At 39.0% G+C, this 20,995-nt stretch overlaps 2 protein-coding genes across 2 annotated transcripts in view; both read left to right on the top strand.

Annotated features, from left to right (window-relative positions):
• myofl (myoferlin like) overlaps positions 1-17,747 on the top strand; it is a 33,448-nt gene extending 15,701 nt beyond the window's left edge. The window contains exons 28-53 of the mRNA XM_079843238.1: positions 265-367; positions 970-1,106; positions 1,379-1,543; positions 1,760-1,847; positions 2,364-2,441; positions 2,546-2,727; positions 2,832-2,990; positions 3,535-3,636; positions 3,720-3,881; positions 4,500-4,665; positions 5,033-5,106; positions 5,364-5,462; positions 5,585-5,713; positions 6,116-6,271; positions 6,383-6,474; positions 6,558-6,728; positions 6,845-6,993; positions 8,311-8,450; positions 8,546-8,634; positions 8,712-8,807; positions 16,008-16,149; positions 16,249-16,348; positions 16,509-16,687; positions 16,780-16,889; positions 17,002-17,149; positions 17,247-17,747. Coding sequence (XP_079699364.1) covers positions 265-367; positions 970-1,106; positions 1,379-1,543; positions 1,760-1,847; positions 2,364-2,441; positions 2,546-2,727; positions 2,832-2,990; positions 3,535-3,636; positions 3,720-3,881; positions 4,500-4,665; positions 5,033-5,106; positions 5,364-5,462; positions 5,585-5,713; positions 6,116-6,271; positions 6,383-6,474; positions 6,558-6,728; positions 6,845-6,993; positions 8,311-8,450; positions 8,546-8,634; positions 8,712-8,807; positions 16,008-16,149; positions 16,249-16,348; positions 16,509-16,687; positions 16,780-16,889; positions 17,002-17,149; positions 17,247-17,282 — 3,252 coding nt within the window. The 3' untranslated portion in view covers positions 17,283-17,747. The remainder of the gene's footprint in view (positions 1-264; positions 368-969; positions 1,107-1,378; positions 1,544-1,759; positions 1,848-2,363; positions 2,442-2,545; positions 2,728-2,831; positions 2,991-3,534; positions 3,637-3,719; positions 3,882-4,499; positions 4,666-5,032; positions 5,107-5,363; positions 5,463-5,584; positions 5,714-6,115; positions 6,272-6,382; positions 6,475-6,557; positions 6,729-6,844; positions 6,994-8,310; positions 8,451-8,545; positions 8,635-8,711; positions 8,808-16,007; positions 16,150-16,248; positions 16,349-16,508; positions 16,688-16,779; positions 16,890-17,001; positions 17,150-17,246) is intronic.
• Positions 17,748-19,870: 2,123 nt separating this feature from the next.
• The window catches only part of parga (poly (ADP-ribose) glycohydrolase a), a 42,365-nt gene continuing 41,240 nt past the window's right edge, over positions 19,871-20,995 (top strand). Inside the window, exons 1-2 of the mRNA XM_079843032.1 lie at positions 19,871-20,049; positions 20,933-20,987. Of these exons, the coding sequence (XP_079699158.1) occupies positions 20,968-20,987 (20 nt within the window). The 5' untranslated portion in view covers positions 19,871-20,049; positions 20,933-20,967. The remainder of the gene's footprint in view (positions 20,050-20,932; positions 20,988-20,995) is intronic.

The following is a 20,995-nucleotide window of genomic DNA, read 5'->3' as shown; positions in this document are numbered from 1 at the left end:
TCTTTAGTTAACAGCTCACTGAGTGGAACATTATTCAGCGAATAACAATTCAAATTTTTGTGTGTTCATCACAAGCTATTGTATTGTATGGCTTCAGAGAAAGACTATTTCTATTATACTTGTATGGTCTTTGTGTACTTGAAATCATTCAAAATGTCAAGAAAGTTAATGATTCATGTTTGGAGAAACATGAGGGTGTGTAAATGAGGATAGAAGTATCAATATTTTATTAAAATATTGAATGATGGGATATGTTCTGTGCAGAATGGAGAGAAGGCCCAGAAACCTGAAGAGATTGAGTGTCCCCCAGGATGGATTTGGGAAGATGATTGGAATTTCGACAGCAACAGGGCAGTTGATGAGAAAGGTCAGGAGTTATGATTCATGGGATTAAAACCAATACATATGGATGAGCTTTGACTTAACAGAGGCAGTTTGTGTGTAATGCATATTTCCAGTAAGGTTTTTGTTTTTTTATTTTAAGAAATGTATACTGTTTTTTTCAGCAAGGATGGATTAAATTAATCCAAAGCACACCTGTTTTCAACATTGAAAACAATAAGATTTTTTCTTGAGCGCCAAATTAGCATATTAAAATAATTTCTGAAGGATCATGTGAGACTGAAGACTGGAGTAATGATGTTGAAAATTCAGGGCATTTAATAAAATAGAATTTTAAATTGTAATAATATTTCACAATATTACTGTGTCTAATGTATTTTGGCCAAATAAATGCTGCCTTGATAAGCAAGAAGATGCTTTCTTTCAAAAGCATTAACAAAGCAAACTGACCCTAAACCTTTGAATGGTAATGTAGCTATATCAGTCAAATATATGCACTAATATGTCACATATTATGTGCCACACATTATCATGAGTTTGCATCAGGTCATGAAGCATACCTTTAGATGTGGGAGCTGATTCCAGAAGTTTAATATATATTTTTCCATTGTTTTTATTGGATGTCAGGATGGGAATATGGTGTCACCATTCCTCCTGATGATAAGCCCAGGTCCTGGGGTGCTGCTGAGAAAATGTACTTCATCCATCGCAGGAAAAGGCTGGTCCGACCTCGCAGGAAGATATCAGACACTCCCACTGTAGAGGCGAGAATGCCTCACTACCATTACTTTCTGATTTGTAGATTTGCACTGTTAACCTGCACTGTTGCCTTGTACTGCAGCTAAATTAAAAGGGATAGTTCACCCAAAAATGAAAATTAGCCTATGATTTACTCACCCTCAAGCCATCCTTGGTGTTTATGACATTCTTCTTTCAAAAAATGTCATATACAACTTTTAGCTTCTGATTGAGGATTAGTGAAAATCATTGAGTCAGATATTGTCTGTAATATGTATAATCACTGTTTTGACAACAGAAGAAAGACTTGGGTGATGGCTGGGAATACTCGTCTCTGATTGGCTGGAAGTTCCACAGGAAGGAGCGTTCCTCAGACACATTCCGCCGCAAACGCTGGAGGAGGAAAATGGCACCATCTGAACGCGTGGGCGCATCGGCTATCTTTAACCTGGAAGGTGCTTTGGTTAGTCAATTACCAAAAGTAGATGTTTGAAATACGTTTTATTTTGGTTAGGGGACAACATCTACACAACATCAGGATTAAACAGGATTTAAAGGATTATTGTGTGTTTTGGGACTGTTCCTGTGGTTATAGTTTGATGTCTGAGAAAGATTACAAATGACAAGACTTATTTTATTAAGAACTTAAATTGAAACACTTATTTTTCTTTGCTATTAGGGAATAGATGATGACGAGAAAGGAGGCAAAAAGGACACGGCTAAACTCTTTGGTGCCAACACACCCACTGTGTTTTGCAGATTTGACAGTGAGTAATGTTTATTCATGCCTGCTGATTAAAGGACTCCTTCTAAATTCCTTACACTGATTATATCTCTGAGACTAACACACCCCTCCCTTTCCCGGAAATCTGCACAAAACAAAACAACAACAATAAAAGATAGGGAGCCAATAGAAATTCTGAACGGTGCTGATTAATGGAATTATTATACAAAATTCAATAGGAAGAGGAAGCGCCAAACACTAAGCATGCCAGAATTTCCATGGAAACTATTTCAATGTTTTGAATGGTTACGCCACAAGTTCAGGGTTGGTAAGATTTTTTAAATGTTTTTGAAAGAAGTCTCACCAAGGCTGCATTTATTTCATTAAACATAGAGTAAAAACAGGAAAAATAAAATGTATTTCTATGATGGTAAAGCTACATTTTCAGCAGTCATTACTCCAGTCTTCAGTGTCACACGATCTTTCAGAAATCATTTTAATATGCTGTTTCACCCAAATAAACAGATTTTTTCACCCAATTCTCCATGTGCCTCAACAGAGTCATTCATCTACCATCTCAGAGTCTATGTCTATCAAGCCAAGAACCTTGTTCCTATGGACAAAGACAGCTTTTCTGGTGAGGGTTTTTTCCATATATTATGAAAGCAATTCATCACCTGAGGTTATGGACATGTGTTTTTAATAAATGTTAGACTGATCCTTTGCATGGTGTTTTCACAGATCCCTACGTGCATGTGTCTTTCTTGTATGTAAGCAAGACCACAGAGGTTATTAAGTCCACCCTCAACCCCACATGGGACCAAACACTCATTTTTGATGACATTGAAATCTACGGAGACCCTCAGACCATCGCTCATAACCCACCCAATATCGTTCTGGAAGTTTATGATAGTGACCAAGTGGTATGACTCTCTGTTAATCCAAACTCAGGTCTGCATGGAATGTGCAAAAAGCACTGCTGACCCTTGGATGATTTCAATGGTGTCTTAATCTTGATGTGTTGCAGGGGAAGGATGAGGCAATGGGCAGGTGCACGTGTCCTCCAGTAGTGAAGCTTAACCCTGCCACCCCTTTAATACCTAAACTCCTTTGGTTCCCCATCACCATGAAGGGACGAAATGCAGGAGAAATGCTGGTAGCAGCTGAGCTCTTGCAAAAAGATAAGGTTGTTTTGATTCTTATTTGTGATGTGTTATTATTTTTCTTCCACTACACATACATTAATCATTTATTAAACATAAGAAAGAATGTTTAATTATTAACAGATAAAATAATGTAAATCTAAAACTTTAATTATTAGATAAAGTGTTTGTTATTCAAATATTTTGAATATATTTATATATAATATATATAATATTTGAATAACAAACACTTTATCTGTTTAGGTTTTATTTGTAATTTTTTTTAAATAATAATAAATGATAGGCCTAAATATATAATATATAAAATGTAATATATATTTTTTTTTACAAATTTTATTTCAAATTATAATTTTTTTCTTATAGCGTAAACCTAAACAGATAAGGTTATTGAAATACTTGAAATACTTTAGAACAAAATGTGTTTAATAATCAGACTACTTGCTGTCATCTGTCCTCAAATAGTTTACTCTTTTAAATACAGTTTGTATCATATTTGTTGGCATGTCATCATAACCACACTACCATTATCATTTGCTTATCCGCTATGCTGTTCATTGTTGACCTCAGGCAAATGACGTTAACCTGCCCCTGGTCCCACCTCGAAGAAGTGAGAATCTGTACATGGTTCCTCAGGGGATCAGGCCTGTGGTGCAACTCACTGCAATTGAGGTAATATAGTCATCCTTGTGAATAACGTGTTTAAACCACACACAAAAAAGACTGCTATTGTCTTATACTGCGTGTTTTGACAGGTCCTGGCCTGGGGTTTAAGAAACATGAAGACATATCAGTTGGCTACAGTGTCTTCCCCCAGCCTAATTGTTGAATGTGGAGGACAGGTTGTTCAGACTGCCATCATCAAGAACATCAAGAAAAATCCCAACTTCCCTGGATCTGTCATGTTCCTCAAAGTGGTATAACACCTCCTAAAATTAAAGACATTTTTGCTAACCAACAAAACTGAAAACATACTGCTGAAATGTCTGTGTGTACAAAACAAATGATCCATCATCTCTCATGAACAAGCTAAGGCATCACTATTGCTGTTGAATTTTGATGCTAAACTCATCCCATGCTCTGTGCTGAGGTTGAGTATAGATCTCTACATTTCAGATTATATTTACAAATTAAAAAAATGCCATTTTCCCATAGACCTAGAATACGACTTTAGAGTACACTTTAGAGTGGGCTCTTTTGACATAGGTCAGTAAGCGACCACACCCTAGAAACCACCTTGCGACTACCCAGTACACTATAGCAACCCAGAACAGCCGCAGGGAGTTTTGCATGAGCAAGCACCACTTATAATTTTTTTTTAGAAATTTGCTACAATCTTGTTTTTAAAAGACCATGTGCCCCATGAGCCTTTATTATAAATTACTTTTGCACTGCTTCTAGATTAAGCGTTTTTCAATCCTAATACATACAGTGAAAATAAAAATACAAAAACCATTACTAAGTAGTTGTGTTTGTAAATGAAGCTTTGTTGGTTTTGGAGAAACAGAATCCTAACAATGTCTCTCTCTCTTCAGCTTCTTCCTAAAGATGAGATATACACTCCACCCATTGTGCTCAAAGTTATTGACCACAGGCCCTTTGGTCGGAAACCAGTCGTTGGACAGTGTACTATAAACTCCCTGGAGGAGTTCAGATGTGATCCTTACATAGGCACCACCGAGGTGACTATGTCTGCCAAGGGTAAATTCTTATAAATATAAATCAACATATATATATATATATATATATATATATATATATATATATATATATATATATATATATATATATATATATATATATATATATATATATATATATATATATATATATATATATATACATATACATGTTTGTGTTTGTGTGTGTGTGTTTGCTAGATGCTACTGTATTTCAATGGCTTTTTACTGTACAATGACAATACATTTCTAATCTCTATCAATCTAATCTAAACAAGAGTAGTGTATAAATATAAATGAAAATAATTGTTTTTGTTAATGGTCTTTATGTCAGTTGATTTTCAATCTCGGTTATACTGTAATTATTTAATGTATAAATTCTGTCTCAGTGGCCATGATGACAGCAGCTCCCAGAGATGTCATCATTGATATGGGAGACAGAATGCCCATCCCTTTAAAACAGGTACAGTGAACAGATGTGAATTTTGTCTTCAGAATAATTTCATTTATTTGTAAACTTTATAATAGTTAGTTTATATCTCCTTTCCTTTTGCTACCCATTCGTGTTTTTCCCACTGCCTGCAGAAAGGCAAATAAATAGCATTCTGTCGTTATATAACAGTCTGGAAACTAAGCTGTTATGGTGCAAAATATCTGGAGACCAATTGTTAGCATCTTAAACAGGCAAACTCACATCTATTATACCACAACCTATTGTAGGAAGAGGACACGGTGGACTGGTGGAGTAAATTCTATGCCTCCATTAACGAGCATGAAAAGTGTGGCCCTTATCTGCAGAAGGGATATGACACCTTAACAGTGAGTTAACTTGCCCGCTCTTACCATCCTGTGTGGATGTTTGCATCCTGCTAATGTTTCAAAGATAAGGTATGACTATTGTTATGTGACTGAATAGTGTTAAAAGTATGTGTCTGTTTCAGGTCTATGACACTGAGCTTGAGACGGTCCCAGAATTCAGAGGGCTAACAGACTTCTGCAATACATTTAAACTGCAGAGGGGTAAAATGGAGGATGAGGAGGAAGACCCCTCTGTAGTGGGAGAGTTCAAGGCAAGTCTGTGCCAGTCAGCTATTCACAGAGCTTCCTTTACTTTTGAATTGATCAGCTTTTCATAAAGGGTGGCGGTTTCCTCGTTGTTAAAGATCTAGGCTGCTTACACAAAGGTTGTTGGTTCAGTCCAAGTAGGGAAGACTTTTTACGACTATTTCAATCCCCCCCTATCACTATTGTGACCTTGTGTAAGGCATTTAATCACTGGTGTAAAGTATCATGCAATAATGAAAATATTTTGAAAGCATTTGCTACAGATTCTGGACAAAATCCCAGTGGGTAAAAGAACTTGACCAAAAAACAACAACAATTGCAGAATAAGAGTACAAATTATATTAGGCTGCCATCTAGTGGTTGACATCTAACTAACCAAGCTTATTTTACTTGATCTGCATTCGCAGGGGTCGTTTCGTGTGTATCCCTTGTCAGATGACCCAAATGTCTCAGACCCACCTCGGCAGTTTAGGGAGCTGCCTGAGAGCTGTCCTCAGGAGTGCCTGGTCAGAATCTACATCATACGCTGCATTGACCTGCAGCCCAAAGACAACAATGGCATGGTAAGCCAAGTCACAATTAAAGATATTGATGGTTCACAAAGCATCACATTTTACATCTTTTGATTGGTGAGTTTTTGATGCGTCTCATATACACATCCTTTCTTTCTGAAGTGTGATCCTTACATAAAGATTTCTCTGGGGAAGAAAATTATTGATGACAGAGATCACTACAAACCAAATACTCTAAACCCAGATTTTGGAAGGTGAGAATATGAATAGTGAAGCATTTACCTACATGTAATTGTGTATTTCTGATTTTTCTAACTATTTTAATATATCTTCACAGAGTATTTGAACTAAACTGCTACATTCCACAAGACAAGGACTTGAAGATTTCCATATTTGACTATGACCTGCTCAGCTCTGATGAGAAGGTTGGGGAAACCATCATAGACCTTGAGAATCGACTTCTTTCTCGGTTTAGCTCACATTGTGGAATCCCAAAATCCTACTGTGTGTAAGTGGTTCTTTTACTTGCGGCCATTTTTTCATAACAGTTTTAAAGTGCCATAACCTATTGCTAGACATATTCATGTACTCAGTGCTATTTGAAATACTATATGTTTGGAAAAGATCTGGGGTGAACCAGTGGAGGGACCAGCACAAACCATCTCAGATCCTACAGAATTTGGCCAGGATGAGAGGAATTCCTGCTCCTCATATTGCAGATGATGGCAGTTTCCTGTCTTTTGGAGGACGAGAGTACAGGCTAGATGAACTGGGTATGCTTATTTAAACCATTAAACCTTTTCTGGACCTCAACGTCATGCACCTAAACTACAAAACCAAACTTTTGAACAGTACCCTCTAAAAAAAAAGGTTCTATATGGCACTAAAAGTGGTTCTTCGTCGTAATCATAGAGGAACCACTTTTGGTGCTATATAGCACCATATCTTAACATGTTCTGTATATGGTAGCGGTGCTATATAGCACCTTAGCAAAAGAACCGCTGAAGAACCACTGAAGCACCAAAATTGATGCTATACAGCACTTAAAAAGGTTCCCCTATGATTACAAGCCAAGAACCATTTTTAGTGCCATATAGAACCTTTTTTTTAGAGTGTACGGTTCAAAAGTTTGGGGTCAAGTAAGATTTTTTATTTTTTTTTAAAGCAATGAATACTTTTATTTAGCAAGGGTGCATTAAATTGACAGTAAAGACATTTATAATGTACAAAATATTTATATTTTAAAAGAATGCTGGTCTCTTTAACTTTCTGTTCATCAAATAATCCTGAAAAAAAAATGTATCATGGTTTACACAACATTTTTAAACAGGACAACTGTTTTCAACACTATAATAATCAGAAATGTTTCTTGAGCACCAAGGATCTTTCTGAAGGATCATGTGACAGTCAATTATTTAATATTTTATTGTATTTTTTATTAAATAAATGCAGCCTTGGTGATCATAAGAAACTTCTTTTAAAAAAAAAAACATGAAAAATCGTACCAACCCCAAATTTTTGAATGGCAGTCTCTGTCACGACTTGCATTTAGCTTTATCCAAAAGAGAGAAATGCGTGACGCAGAATGACGATGAAACAGAATTGAATAGGAGGAAACTGACACAGAGAATGATAATCAAAGGAACAAAGAAAACAGGTGTGCAACGAAATGAATGAATGAGAACACAGGCAAAACATTCACAAAAGCTGCTTTTCCATCATCGGGTCGAACAGTTATTCTCTGTTATCAGCCCTACATTGGAAAATGAAGTCATATCCATACCGAATCGACATTTAAGCAGTTAAGCAAAGAGAACGGTTTAGCCTGAGGTGGAAAAGCGACTAAGGAAACAAAACATAACATGACTAAAATCTATGAAACTAAACATGAACGTGGCACTATCTGAATATGCACTTAAGAAACCCATTATGGTAGTAAATAAAAAAGGTACATCTTCAGCACAAATGTACATAATGTATATTGCATGTCTACTTTGGTGTGGAACTTGCAGCACCATATTGCTAAATAAGCATTTTATAATACAGTAAATAAATGATGACAAGACAAATTGATATTACTTTGCTTATAGAGGCCAATAAAAGCATCCACCAACACTTGGGTCCACCTAAGGAGCGAATCTGCTTGCATGTGTTGAGGAGGCAAGGCCTCGTCCCAGAGCATGTGGAGACCAGGACCTTGTACAGCTCTTACCAGCCCACTCTCTCTCAAGTCAGTCCACATCCAGCCCACATCCTCAAAATTTCGAATACATACTCAACTTTGTAGTACCGTCTGTGTCACTCATGTTTATTTTGTCTTTGCAGGGCAAAATCCAGATGTGGGTTGAAATATTCCCCAAAAATCTTGGTATTCCAGGACCCCCTTCTGTCATCACTCCTCGCAAACCTAAAAAGTACCATCTATTCTTCCTCACATCTAGTAAAACTACTATGTGTGTTTGCTGTTCTAACGTGTCCTCTCACACTGAAGGTATTTCCTGCGAGCCATCATTTGGAATACAACTGAAGTCATCCTGGATGAAACCAGCATCACAGGAGAAAACATGAGTGACATCTATGTGAAAGGGTAATAGGCTGATGATTATATTAGCATAATCATTTTGGAGTAAGTCATTTGCACTGTGTAATCACCGTGACATGCATCAATGAATTAATACACTGTCGTTAAAAAGAAGTTAATACTTTTATTTAGGTTGCATTAAATTCAAGGATGCATTATATTGATCAAACCTGACAGTGAAGACATGTATGAGTCTATTTTAAATAAAAGCTGCTCCTCTGAACCTACAAAAATGTATAAAAAATCTTATTACCAAAAAATATTAAGCAGGACAATTGTTTTAAACATCGATAATAGTAAGAAATGTTACTGTGCACCAAATCAAAATATTTAAATGATTTCTGACCCATTTCTGTGACACTGAAGACTGGAATAATGGCTGCTGAAAAATCATGTTTACTATCACAGGAATAAATAACATTTTAAAATATAATCAAGTAGAAAACAGCTATTTAAAATTTTAATAATATTTCACAGTAATACTGTTTTTTTGTGTGTTTGTATTTTGGTCAAATAAATGCATGCTTAGTGAGCATAAAATACTTATTTCAAATAAATATCAAGGTTTCCGCGGGTCTTAAAAAAGTCTTAATTTGATCTTTCACAATTCAATATCATGGCATTATATTACGACCCTATGATTTCTGCGAGAAAACGTGGATAGAATTGCAGAATCTATTCGTAAAAATGGAATTTACTGTATAATGCGGAATGTCATGGAATTTGTCAAATTTTGGATGAATAAAGCAAAAGTAGGTCAGAACACTTTAGGGATAAGGAATATTTAACCCGAAAATGAAAATTCTGCTATCATTTACTCACCCTAATGTCGTTTCAAACCCGTAAGACTTTCGTTCATCATATTAGGCGATCAAGTCTCTTCAGAAAATGTGGAATAAACCGCTTGATTCGTGTGGATTAGTTTTACGATCTCTTTATGCAGTCTTGAAGCGTCAAAGTGGGAGCTGCTTAGACTGTCAATGGAAGGACAGAAATATTTCAGATTTCATTAAAAATATCTTCATTTGTGTTCCGAAGATGATTATTACCATTAAAGCAGAGTCCAGAAAATTTTAAACAGAATAAACTATAAAACAACAAAATGAATAAAACAGATTTCTTAGCTAAGTTGAATTGCATGCACTGCAAAAAAATGGTTCTTCTTCAGGATTTTAGTTTTTCAGTACAAATTCGAAACATCCTTAGATCAAGATACATTTAATGACATGCAAAATTAAGAAATGAAGTCTTGTTTTCTGAGAAATTGAACCAAACTAAGTGAGTTTATGCTTAAACTTAATTCAAAAGCAAGTCATTTTCATACCCAATGACAGATATTTGTTCTTGTTTTAAGTTTTTATGAACCCATTGGCAGATATTTGTTCTTGTTTTAATCCTAAAATCACTTTCACAAAGTTTCCCAAGATTTTTTATCTCAAACTTTGAGCTATTTTTGTCAAATTAATTAAAAAGTAATGGAGATCTGTTGGAAAATATATTTTCAAGATATTTGCTTAGACATTTGTGTTCTGCCCCCACTTTGTGTTGCTTTAGAGACATCTAGTGGTTTAAAGTTGTATTGCATTTGAATTCTCATATTTTAGTCCCTCCTCTCTTGCCATAGTTTTTTCTGTTTTTGCTTCTGATTCGGATATACGGAGAGGACATGCAGCGGCTACTCTTTTCTCTTTGCCTTTGATCGTTTATGATGCCCTTTTTACAAAAAAGATTGGAAAGATCCTTACTAAAGGCCTCTCTCTACTCCGGTTTCCTGGGTCTTTATTTCATGGATCTTATGTTAGCTATCTGCTACGCTAACCTTTTAAAGCAAGAGCAGAATAGTAAAAAGACTTAATTTCAGTCCGCTATCATAAGAAGAGAGAGAGTTATCAACACTGCAACACAGAAGCTCAGCATAGATTTAACAATCTATCATGGAGGAAAAAAGAGAAGAAAAACCTCTGCTATCCACAGAAGATGGGCAGTCACAATACTCCTGCAATTCCAAACACTCAACCCATTCTAGTCGTGCATCATCACGTGGTTCTGCTGCTACAAGAGCTAGAGCTAAAGCGGAAGCTGCAAAAGTCAAAGTTTCGTATGCACAAAAAGAAGCAGACATGTTAATAAAACAGGCACGGATAGAAGCGGAAGAATTAAAGAGAAAAACTGAGCTTGAAGTGGAACTGAAATGTAGGGCAACTGAGTTACAGGCCAACCTCAAAGCACTGAAGATACAGGGCGATGCTGAAGCAGCTATTACAGAGGCTGAAATCCTAGAGGCAGCTTATGAGGATGAAGTTGGAAAGCCAACACAGCAGAACGTGAGCGAATTAGCTTCATATCACTCACATCAACGCACTAGTGAGTATGTGCAACAACATTCTCAGGAGCATGGACATCCGCGATCTCAACTCATGGAACCACAACCCATCTTTTCACCAGAGCACCAGCTAAAAATGGATAACGGTGATATAGATAATCGTGGAATCAAAACACGCAGTTTAGAAGAATGTAGCGATGTCATGTTCCCAGAATTACCAGCACAATGCCAGAGCAAAAGCACAGCCTACGCTCAGCAAAGTCACGCCCGCCCTTTGAAGTTCTACCAAGAGGAACGACGTCCTCTACAGACTCATGTCCCACATACCTGATTCGCAAAGAAATAGTCAGCTCTGGGCTCCTAAAGTTTGACGATAAACCAGAAAACTACTGGGCCTGGAAAGCTTCCTTTGTCAACTCCACCAGTGATCTGAACTTAACCCCCAGGGAAGAGCTAGATTTATTAACTAAATGGCTGGGACCACAGTCTTCAGAGCAAGCCAAACGCATCCGTGCAATTCACATCAATAATGACTCAAAATGGTGTGGCAGAGATTGGAAGAATGTTACGGATCAGCAGAAATGATAGAAAACGCTCTGCTTAAGAAGTTAGAGGAGTTTCCGAAAATAACAAACAAGGACAATGAGAAGCTGTGGGAGCTAGAAGACCTGTTACTAGAGCTGGAGGCAGCTTGGAAAGATGGATTCTTACCTGGGCTATCTTACCTCAACACACCACGGGGAGTCAATCCCATAGCACAGAAGCTTCCCTATAACCTTCTGGAGAAGTCGATCTCAGTTGGCTCTAAATATAAAGAAGACCATCAGGTTCAATATCCCCCCTTTTGGTCTTTGTAAAGTTCATCAGAGACCAAGCAAGGACAAGAAACGACCCCAGCTTTGCCGAATTGACCATGAGTGGTACAGTCAAGACGGATAAACTTCTGAAATCCACATGAATGATGCAAACAGTTGGGTAGCACCCTTACCATTCCATTCCTCAAGGCGTAGTCTTCCGAATAATAGGGAGCAAGCAGTCAAGCGTCTCTCATCGCTGTGTCACACACTGGAAAGAAAACCAGACATGAAAAAACAATACATGGATTTCATGCAGGAAATCTTCGAGTCAAACCAAGCAGAACTAGCTCCGCCATTGAAAGAGAATCAAGAGTGCTGGTATCTACCAACATTTGGTGTCTACCACCCTAAGAAACCAGACCAAATACGGGTGGTGTTTGACTCCAGTGCTAGGTACGAAGGTGTCTCCCTCAACGACATCCTCTTGAAGGGACCAGACCTCAATAACACACTTCTTGGCGTCCTTCTTCGTTTCCGCAGGGAGCCTTTTGCAGTCACAGCAGATGTGCAAAAGATGTTTTACTGTTTCAGTAAAACATCTGAGCTATATGCCTTTCCTATAGCTCAAACAGTAGAGCATGGCGCTAGCAATTCGATTCCCAGGGAAAGCAAGAATTGACAAAATGTAAAATGTGTACCTTGAATGCAATGTAAGTCGCTTTGGATAAAAGCGTCTGCCAAATGCATAAATGTAAATGTAAAAATGTTTCACAGTATTTGAGGAACACCGTGATTTCCTAAGACTCTTGTGGTTCGAAGATAACGACTTCACAAAACCAGTGACTGAATACCGTATGACAGTACATGTATTCGGTAACAGCCCTTCACCAGCTGTGGCCATTTATGGCTTGAGACGGGCAGCGCAAGAAGGACAAAAGGAATATGGCCAAGATGCTAAGCAGTTCGTCATGCAGAACTTTTATGTGGATGATGGACTCGCCTCATTCTCCACTGCAGAAGAAGCCATTGACGTTCTAAAAAGAACAAGGGAGATGTTAGCTGAGTCAAGTATTATGTTGCACAAGATAGCATCAAACAGCAGCACTGTTATGAGCGCTTTCCCATCTGAAGATCGGGCCAAAGATCTTAAGGATCTGGATCTGTCATCTGATCCTTTGCCTCTCCAACGCAGTCTAGGCCTCAGATGGGACCTGCAAACAGACAGCTTCTCCTTCTGCATGTCTGATGAGGAAAAGCCATTCACTAGAAGGGGCATCCTTTCAGCTGTAAATAGTGTCTACGATCCCTTGGGGTTTGTGGTACCAATCACGATACAAGGAAAGGCTCTGGTGAGAGATATCTCCTTAGAAGAGTACGATTGGGACACACAACTACCAGACGACAAAATAATCCAGTGGAAAGCCTGGAAAAATTCTCTGATGGAACTCAAGCTACTCCAGATACAGAGGACCTACCTTTCCGTTTCTCTACTTGCCACTGTACGCAGGGAAATGTGTGTCTTCGCGGATGCATCGACTCTAGCTATATCCGCTGTAGCTTACCTTAAGGCAGTTGATACAGAAGGACACAGTCATGTCGGGTTCATCATGGGGAAGTCCAAGCTGGCTCCACGTCCTGCACACACTGTCCCTCGTTTGGAGCTGTGTGCTGCTGTCTTGGCAGCAGAGCTTGCAGACCTGATAATGGATGAAATCGATGTGGATATTCATACAGTCAAGTTCTACACGGACAGCAGGATTGTACTTGGCTACATTCATAACACATCCAGGAACTTCTATGTCTATGTCGCAAACAGAGTGACAAGAATCAGGAAATCCTCGCATCCTAATCAGTGGCACTACATCAGCACCAGTCATAATCCTGCAGATCACGGATCCAGGTCTGTTCCAGCCGCTCTCCTAAAGGACACCAACTGGTTTTCAGGACCAGCTTTTCTGACAAAACCTGAGTTGGATGAGTCTCCCCAGCCAGAGATATTTGATCTTCTACATCCAGAGTCTGATGCAGAAATCCGCCCTCAAGTTTCAACCTATGCTACAAAAGTTACAGGAGGAGCAATCGGCTCGTATCGATTTAGTAGATTCTCCAGTTGGAAATCACTTACTCGGGCAACAGTCAGGCTCATTCAAAGGGTCAGAGCCTACTCCAAAAATACAGACCAAAATCAGAGAATGGGTGAACTTGCTCAAGCAAAACTAATAATTCTGAGAAGCGTACAGCAGGACTTCTTTAAACAGGAAATTAAAAACCTCTCAAAGGGTGAAGAAGTCTCCAGACACAGTTCAGTCAGAAGTTTGGACCCCATCATTGATGATAATGGTTTATTGAGAGTTGGAGGCCGAATATCATCAGCAGACATGTCCTGGGAAGAAAAGCATCATGTCTCTACTCTGCTGGTAAGACACTTCCATGAACAGGTTGCTCACCAAGGAAGACATTTCACTGAAGGTGCAGTTCGAACAGCTGGACTGTGGATAACAGGAAGTAAGAGACTGGTGACAAGTGTGATTCACAAATGTGTGACCTGCAAAAGATTAAGAGGAAAGTTGGAAGAACAAAAAATGGCTGACTTACCTCTGGACAGACTCACCATGGATCCACCGTTCACGAATGTGGGACTTGACGTTTTCGGGCCATGGACCATTTCGTCACGCAGGACCAGAGGCGGTCATGTAGAAAACAAACGCTGGGCAGTTATGTTCACCTGTCTAAGAGCGGTATGTTCACCTGTCTAAGAGCGGTGCATATTGAGGTAGTGGAGACCATGTCAACCTCCAGCTTCATCAATGCTTTGAGGAGATTTACTGCTATCAGAGGTCCCGTGAGACGGCTCCGTTCTGATAGGGGCACAAACTTTGTTGGAGCTTGCAAGGAACTACAGATCAACTCAGAAGATCCAGAGTTGAAAGCTCACCTGCAGGAAAAAGGTTGTACCTGGACATTCAATCCTCCACACTCATCTCACATGGGTGGAGTGTGGGAGAGGATGATTGGTGTTGCACGCCGCATTTTGGATGCCATGTTGTTGAAAGAGAACTGTCGCCTCTCTCATGAAGTACTTGTGACTCTTATGGCTGAAGTCATGGCAATGGCTGAAGTCATGGCAATCATGAATGCAAGATCTCTAGTTCCAGTGTCCTCTGATCCAGGGATGCCAGCTGTTCTCACACCAGCAATACTGCTCACTCAGAAGGTTGAACCAGTATCTGCTCCTCTGGGGAATATGGATCTCAAAGATCTCTATAGCAAGCAATGAAGGCATGTCCAAAGCCTCGCTGAAACTTTCTGGAGACGTTGGAAGCAAGAGTACTTGGGGACGCTCCAGATTCGCAAGAAGTGGAAATCAGAAAGACCGAACCTGCAAGTTGGAGATGTGGTACTCCTTAAAGACACTCAAGTTAAGAGGAATGAGTGGCCCACAGGTGTTATTGTGGAAACCTTCCCCAGCCGTGATGGCAGGATTCGAAAGGTCAATGTGAAGATCATGAGACAGGGTACTCCCAAGGTGTATTCAAGACCTGTTTCAGAAGTTGTGCTGCTTCTTAGTAAAGGGACATAGTGGTATTATTTAATACCAGGCGGGGAGTGTTCTGCCCCCACTTTGTGTTGCTTTAGAGACATCTAGTGGTTTAAATTTGTATTGCATTTGAATTCTCATATTTTAGTCCCTCCTCTCTTGCCGTAGTTTTTTCTGTTTTTGCTTCTGATTCGGATATACGGAGAGGACATGCAGCGGCTACTCTTTTCTCTTTGCCTTTGATCGTTTATGATGCCCTAAGTCTTTTTACAAAAAAGATTGGAAAGATCCTTACTAAAGGCCTCTCTCTACTCCGGTTTCCTGGGTCTTTATTTCATGGATCTTATTTTAGCTATCTGCTACGCTAACCTTTTAAAGCAAGAGCAGAATAATTTGCATTTAGAGAACATTTTGTTGTGTTATGTTCCGTTCAATTTATTCTTTGAATTTTCTTTAATTGGTCTTAAACCTTTATATATATATATATATATATATATATATAAAACATCATTTATTTATATTTATTATTATATGTATTTAATTAATAGTTGGATGCCAGGCATGGAGGAGGATAAGCAGAAAACCGACGTCCATTACAGGTCTCTAGATGGAGATGGAAATTTCAACTGGAGATTTGTCTTTGGCTTTGATTATTTGCCAGCAGAACAGTTGTGTCTTGTGTCTTCAAAGGTTAGTGGTTTGTAAAAGTGTAACTACATTTTATATGAAGTGTTTTCATTCATTGTTAGTCACAATTAACCCTGTTTTTTCTTCTTCTTTCATTTTCAGGAACACTTCTGGAGTCTTGACAAAACCGAGTTCAGGATCCCTCCGAAACTGAACATTCAAATCTGGGACAATGACAAATTCTCCCTGGATGATTACTTAGGTGAATGCTCTTGTTCAAATCTACATATGTACCCACCGGTTTAATCTTTCTCTTTTTGGAGTGTATGCATTGTTTTGGGTTTCTTTAAAAATGTTGATAGTAAGATTGATGTTTTTGGGAATTGGTATATCATCTGCTGGATCACTGCTTTCTCAAACAGGCACGGTGGAGCTGGATATGCTTCACCTCATCCCTCCAGCTAAGACCCCTGAAAAGTGCTCTCTAAGCATGCTAACAAAAACAGGCAAGAACTTCGCGCCTACGTCACTCTTCTCCCAGAAGTCAGTGAGAGGCTGGTGGCCTTGTGCCATGGAGGAAGATGGCAAAAAAATCCTGGCTGTGAGTGAAGCTTGCAAGCATATAGATATGACATGGTGCATATTGTATATGCACCATACACATTGTAAATACCGTTCTCTTTGTGGCATTAGGGTAAAGTGGAGATGACACTAGAAGTTGTGGAAGAGAGTGAGGCAGATGAGAGGCCAGCTGGGAAAGGAAGAGATGAACCCAACATGAACCCCAAACTAGATCCTCCAAAGTATGAGAATGTCAATGTTTGGACATTCAGTATCATGTTTGATTAGATGATGCGAGTATTAATACTGTATGATGTGAGTATTAATACTGTATGTTGTATTGTATGTAAACAGCCGTCCAGATACGTCCTTCCTTTGGTTCACAAATCCATGCAAGACCATGAAGTTCATCGTATGGCGCAGATACAAATGGCTCTTTATTGGACTCATTATTCTAATACTGGTGATCCTGTTTCTTGGAATCCTCTTGTATTCCTTCCCTGTGAGTAAATTAGTAAAAAAAAAAAAAAAAAATGTGTACATTTTTTTTTACTAAGTATATGATTTGCATTTTCTGAATCTGCCCTTTTTTCTTTCAGAACTACCTTTCCATGAAACTTGTGAAGCCGTTTTAAATGGAACATTTCTAGATATTGGCTCAGCAACCTGCAGTTGGACACTGAACCAGCAGAAATGTTTTCCTCAATTTTTTTTTCTCTAAAAATACTTGAATGTATAACATACTCTAAGTGCTATTCTTTTCTTTGTAGACAACACTGGGTTGGCAGATTACAATGCTGCTAGAAGTTGCACTATATTTGTTTGATTTCTCGACTTTTTTTGTTTTACTTTTTTTAAATATGCATAAAGGTTGAAAGTAATTATTGGATTTATACAGTGCATTGTAGAAGGTGGCATTTACAACCAGACTTTAAGCACTAAATTAAGATGTATCTGCTCCTTTGTTGTTGCTTACTCATTAAACAACTATGTCTTGTATTCTTGTAAAAACTGTAATACTGTTATCTTGCATTCAGATACCAAGCATTAGTAATTGCATTGATAATATATGATTAATAATAATTCATTTGCATTTGCATAAATAATTCCTATTAACTAAATATTACACTATATTGCCAAAAGTATTGGGACACCCCTCCAAATCATTGAATTCAGGTGTTCCAATCACTTCCATGGCCTAAGGGGTATAAAATCAAGCACTAGACATGCAGATGCTTCTACAAACATTTGTGAACGAATGGGTTGCTCTCAGGAGCTCAGTAAGTTCAAGTGTTGCCACCCGTGCAATAAGTCTAAATATTCTAAATATTCCACGGTCAACTGTTAGTGGTATTATAACAAAGTGGAAGCAATTGGGAACAACAGCAACTCAGCCACAAAGTGGTAGGCCACGTAAAATCATAATGAACTTTCTGCAGAGTCAATAGCTACAGACCTCCAAACTTCGTGTGGCCTTCAGATTACCTCATGAACAGTGCATAGAAAGCTTCATGGAATGGGTTTCCATGACCGAGCAGCTGCATCCAAGCCTTACATCACCAGGTGCAATGCAAAGCGGCGGATGGAGTGGTGTAAAGCACGCCGCCACTGGATTCTAGAGCAGTGGAGACTTGTTCTCTGGAGTGACCAATCACGCTTTTCTTTCTGGCAATCCGATGGACGAGTCTGGGTTTGGCGGTTGCCAGGAGAACGGTACATGCCTGTCTGCATTGTGTCACATGTAAAGTTTGGTGGAGGGGGGATTACGGTGTGGGGTTGTTTTTCAGGGGTTGGGCTTGGCCCCTTAGTTCTAGTGAAAGGAACTCTTAAGCCCCGTTCACACTGCCAGCGACACAATCCCATTCATTTCAATGGAGCGCTGGCGACACAGTGACCGTTGGTGACAGAATGTGGGCGTGTCAAGCGACGCGAGACACCCGACAAAAGTTCAGAAATTTCAACTTTATGCAAATGAGAAGCGATTTTCGCGAGTGACAACCAGTCAGTGGAGTGAAGTCAGTGGAGTGCACGTGGTCCTGTACAGCTACTGCTGTGTCGTGTCAAGATGGAGGAGAAGTTGATGTACATACAGAGACACATTTTAAAAAAAAAATAGGCATGGAAGGATGAGTGTGATCTGCTAATGACGTTTATAGGCAACCCGTAGTGGGAACGGCCACTAGCGACATGAATCTCTGGCGCTGGTGACATGCAGCGACATCATCGCTGGCGGTGTGAACGGGGCTTTTATGTGTCAGCATACCAAGACAGTTTAGCCAATTTCATGCTCCCAACTTTGTGGGAACAGTTTGGGGATGGCCCATTCCTGTTCCAACATGACTGGGCACCAGTGCACAAAGCAAGGTCCATATAGACATGGATGAGAGAGTTTGGCTATGGCAGGAGTCTCCAAACTCGGTCCTGGAGGGCCACTGTCCTGCAGATTTTAGCTCCAACCCTTTTAAAACACCTGAACCAGCTAATCAGTGTCTCACTTGGGCCTAGTAAGACACTGATTAGCTGGTTCAGGTGTGTTTATTTGGGGCTGGAACTAAACTCTGCAGGACAGTGGCCCTCCAGGACCGAGTTTGGAGACCCCTGGTCTATGGTGTGGAGCAGCGTGACTGGTCTGCACAGAGTCCTAACCTCAACCCGATAGAACACCTTTGGGGTGAATTAGAGCGGAGACTGCGAGCCAGACCTTCTTGTCAAACATCAGTGCCTGACCTCACAAATGCGCTTCTAGAAGAATGGTCAAACATTCCCGTAAACACACTCCTAAACCTTGTGGAAAGCCTTCCCAGAAGAGTTGAAGCTGTTATAGATGCAAAGGGTGGGCCAACTCCATATTCAACCCTACAGATTAAGAATGGGATGTCAATACAGTTCATGAGCATGTAAAGACAGACGTCCCAAAACTTTAGGCAATATAGTGTATGAGCTGGTCTATTTTCTGTTTGTTTTATATGAGCTTTCTCATTTAAAAAATTGACGGAAGGTGGCGCTACTGCCCCGAGAAACAGACTATCCCCAACCAATTGTTTTTGCTCTAAAATAATAAATAAATATATATGAACTTTAAATAAAAATATAACTTACAATAATGAAAAAGATATGGCGAGATACTATGAAACCGGATCCTGTTAAACTTTAATTCAAGAAAACTGCTTTCTTTCAATCACGTGACAAGAATCTACCCAATCAGCAGCAAACTTTACGACCCGGAACTGAACTGATACCTCCTCCTTCACCAGTCCGTGTTTAATGTTATTTCACTGTCTTTCTGTCTTGGATAGTGTGTTATGGCAGCCAACCTTTGCATAAATAGGGGCAGTTTTCCCGTCTGCTGAAAAAGAGCTCGAATATGTGTGCACAGCGATACGAAGACAAAGAAGAGTGCAAGTATGATTGTTTGATGCGTGATCAAAGCGAACAGTCTGACAGTAAAGCAGCCGTATATAAAAATATTAGCATTAAGTAGTATTGCTGTTTTTCTAGCAATAATGACGGAGGCTGCCTTTAATGTAAAGGTGTGCTGTTGATTCGAAGGCTTCAGCTATCTGATAGACGGATGTGTGTTTTAGCTTTTATTACAGTTATTGGTGTTATTATGAAATCTGATAAGCAATATTTGGATATATAGAAGCACACAATAATATGATTTATTCCAGGCTGATATATTATTATTTATTAGCCTAGAAATCCATACAAACACTGACTTGCCTTTTGTTATCACCCAGCTAGCTTAGCCATTCACAACAAAAGAATAAACCTGATGATTATCAACCTTATTTATTCACGCAAATTCTCTATAAAAGCAACCCAGTATGTCCTCTGCATTAATCTAGCAGTTAAATTAATTGTTTATGTCTGTCTTTTTCAACTAGGCCGGCTTGATTATCGCCCAAAAAATGAATAAATCATATAATCACGTATCCACGATTATTTAATTAGGAGTAAGCGATATTTGGCTAGATATAAAGTTGCTATGACATCTAAATGCTAGATACCAGTGAGATTCTCGATGTCAAATTTTGAATCCACAGCATATGCGCAAAATAAACTTAAATTTGATTAACAAATGGGAAGATCACTGCTTCACTTTTTATAGTAACTCCAGTAAACTGCCATTCGAAATGTCAGCTTTCTTGTTTTCAGCAGTCCTTTCGTTATTCTTGTTTATCAGTTGTATATGTGTTTTTTCTTCTTCTTTTCAGTAGAGATGTAACTAACTATACATTTTATTTTCAGTTCTAAGTCTTAAGTTTCACTTTCCTTTTTACAGCAAGTAGTCTGGCTGGAAGTGTGCTCACGGTGAATATGGATCCAGAACTGAACCGGTAAGTTG

Source organism: Gobio gobio, assembly GCF_949357685.1.
Source record: "Gobio gobio genome assembly, chromosome: 18".
In the NCBI taxonomy this organism is placed as follows: domain Eukaryota; kingdom Metazoa; phylum Chordata; class Actinopteri; order Cypriniformes; family Gobionidae; genus Gobio; species Gobio gobio.
The sequence above is the reverse complement of the archived record's forward strand: the minus strand, read 5'-3'. Positions and strand labels throughout refer to the sequence as shown.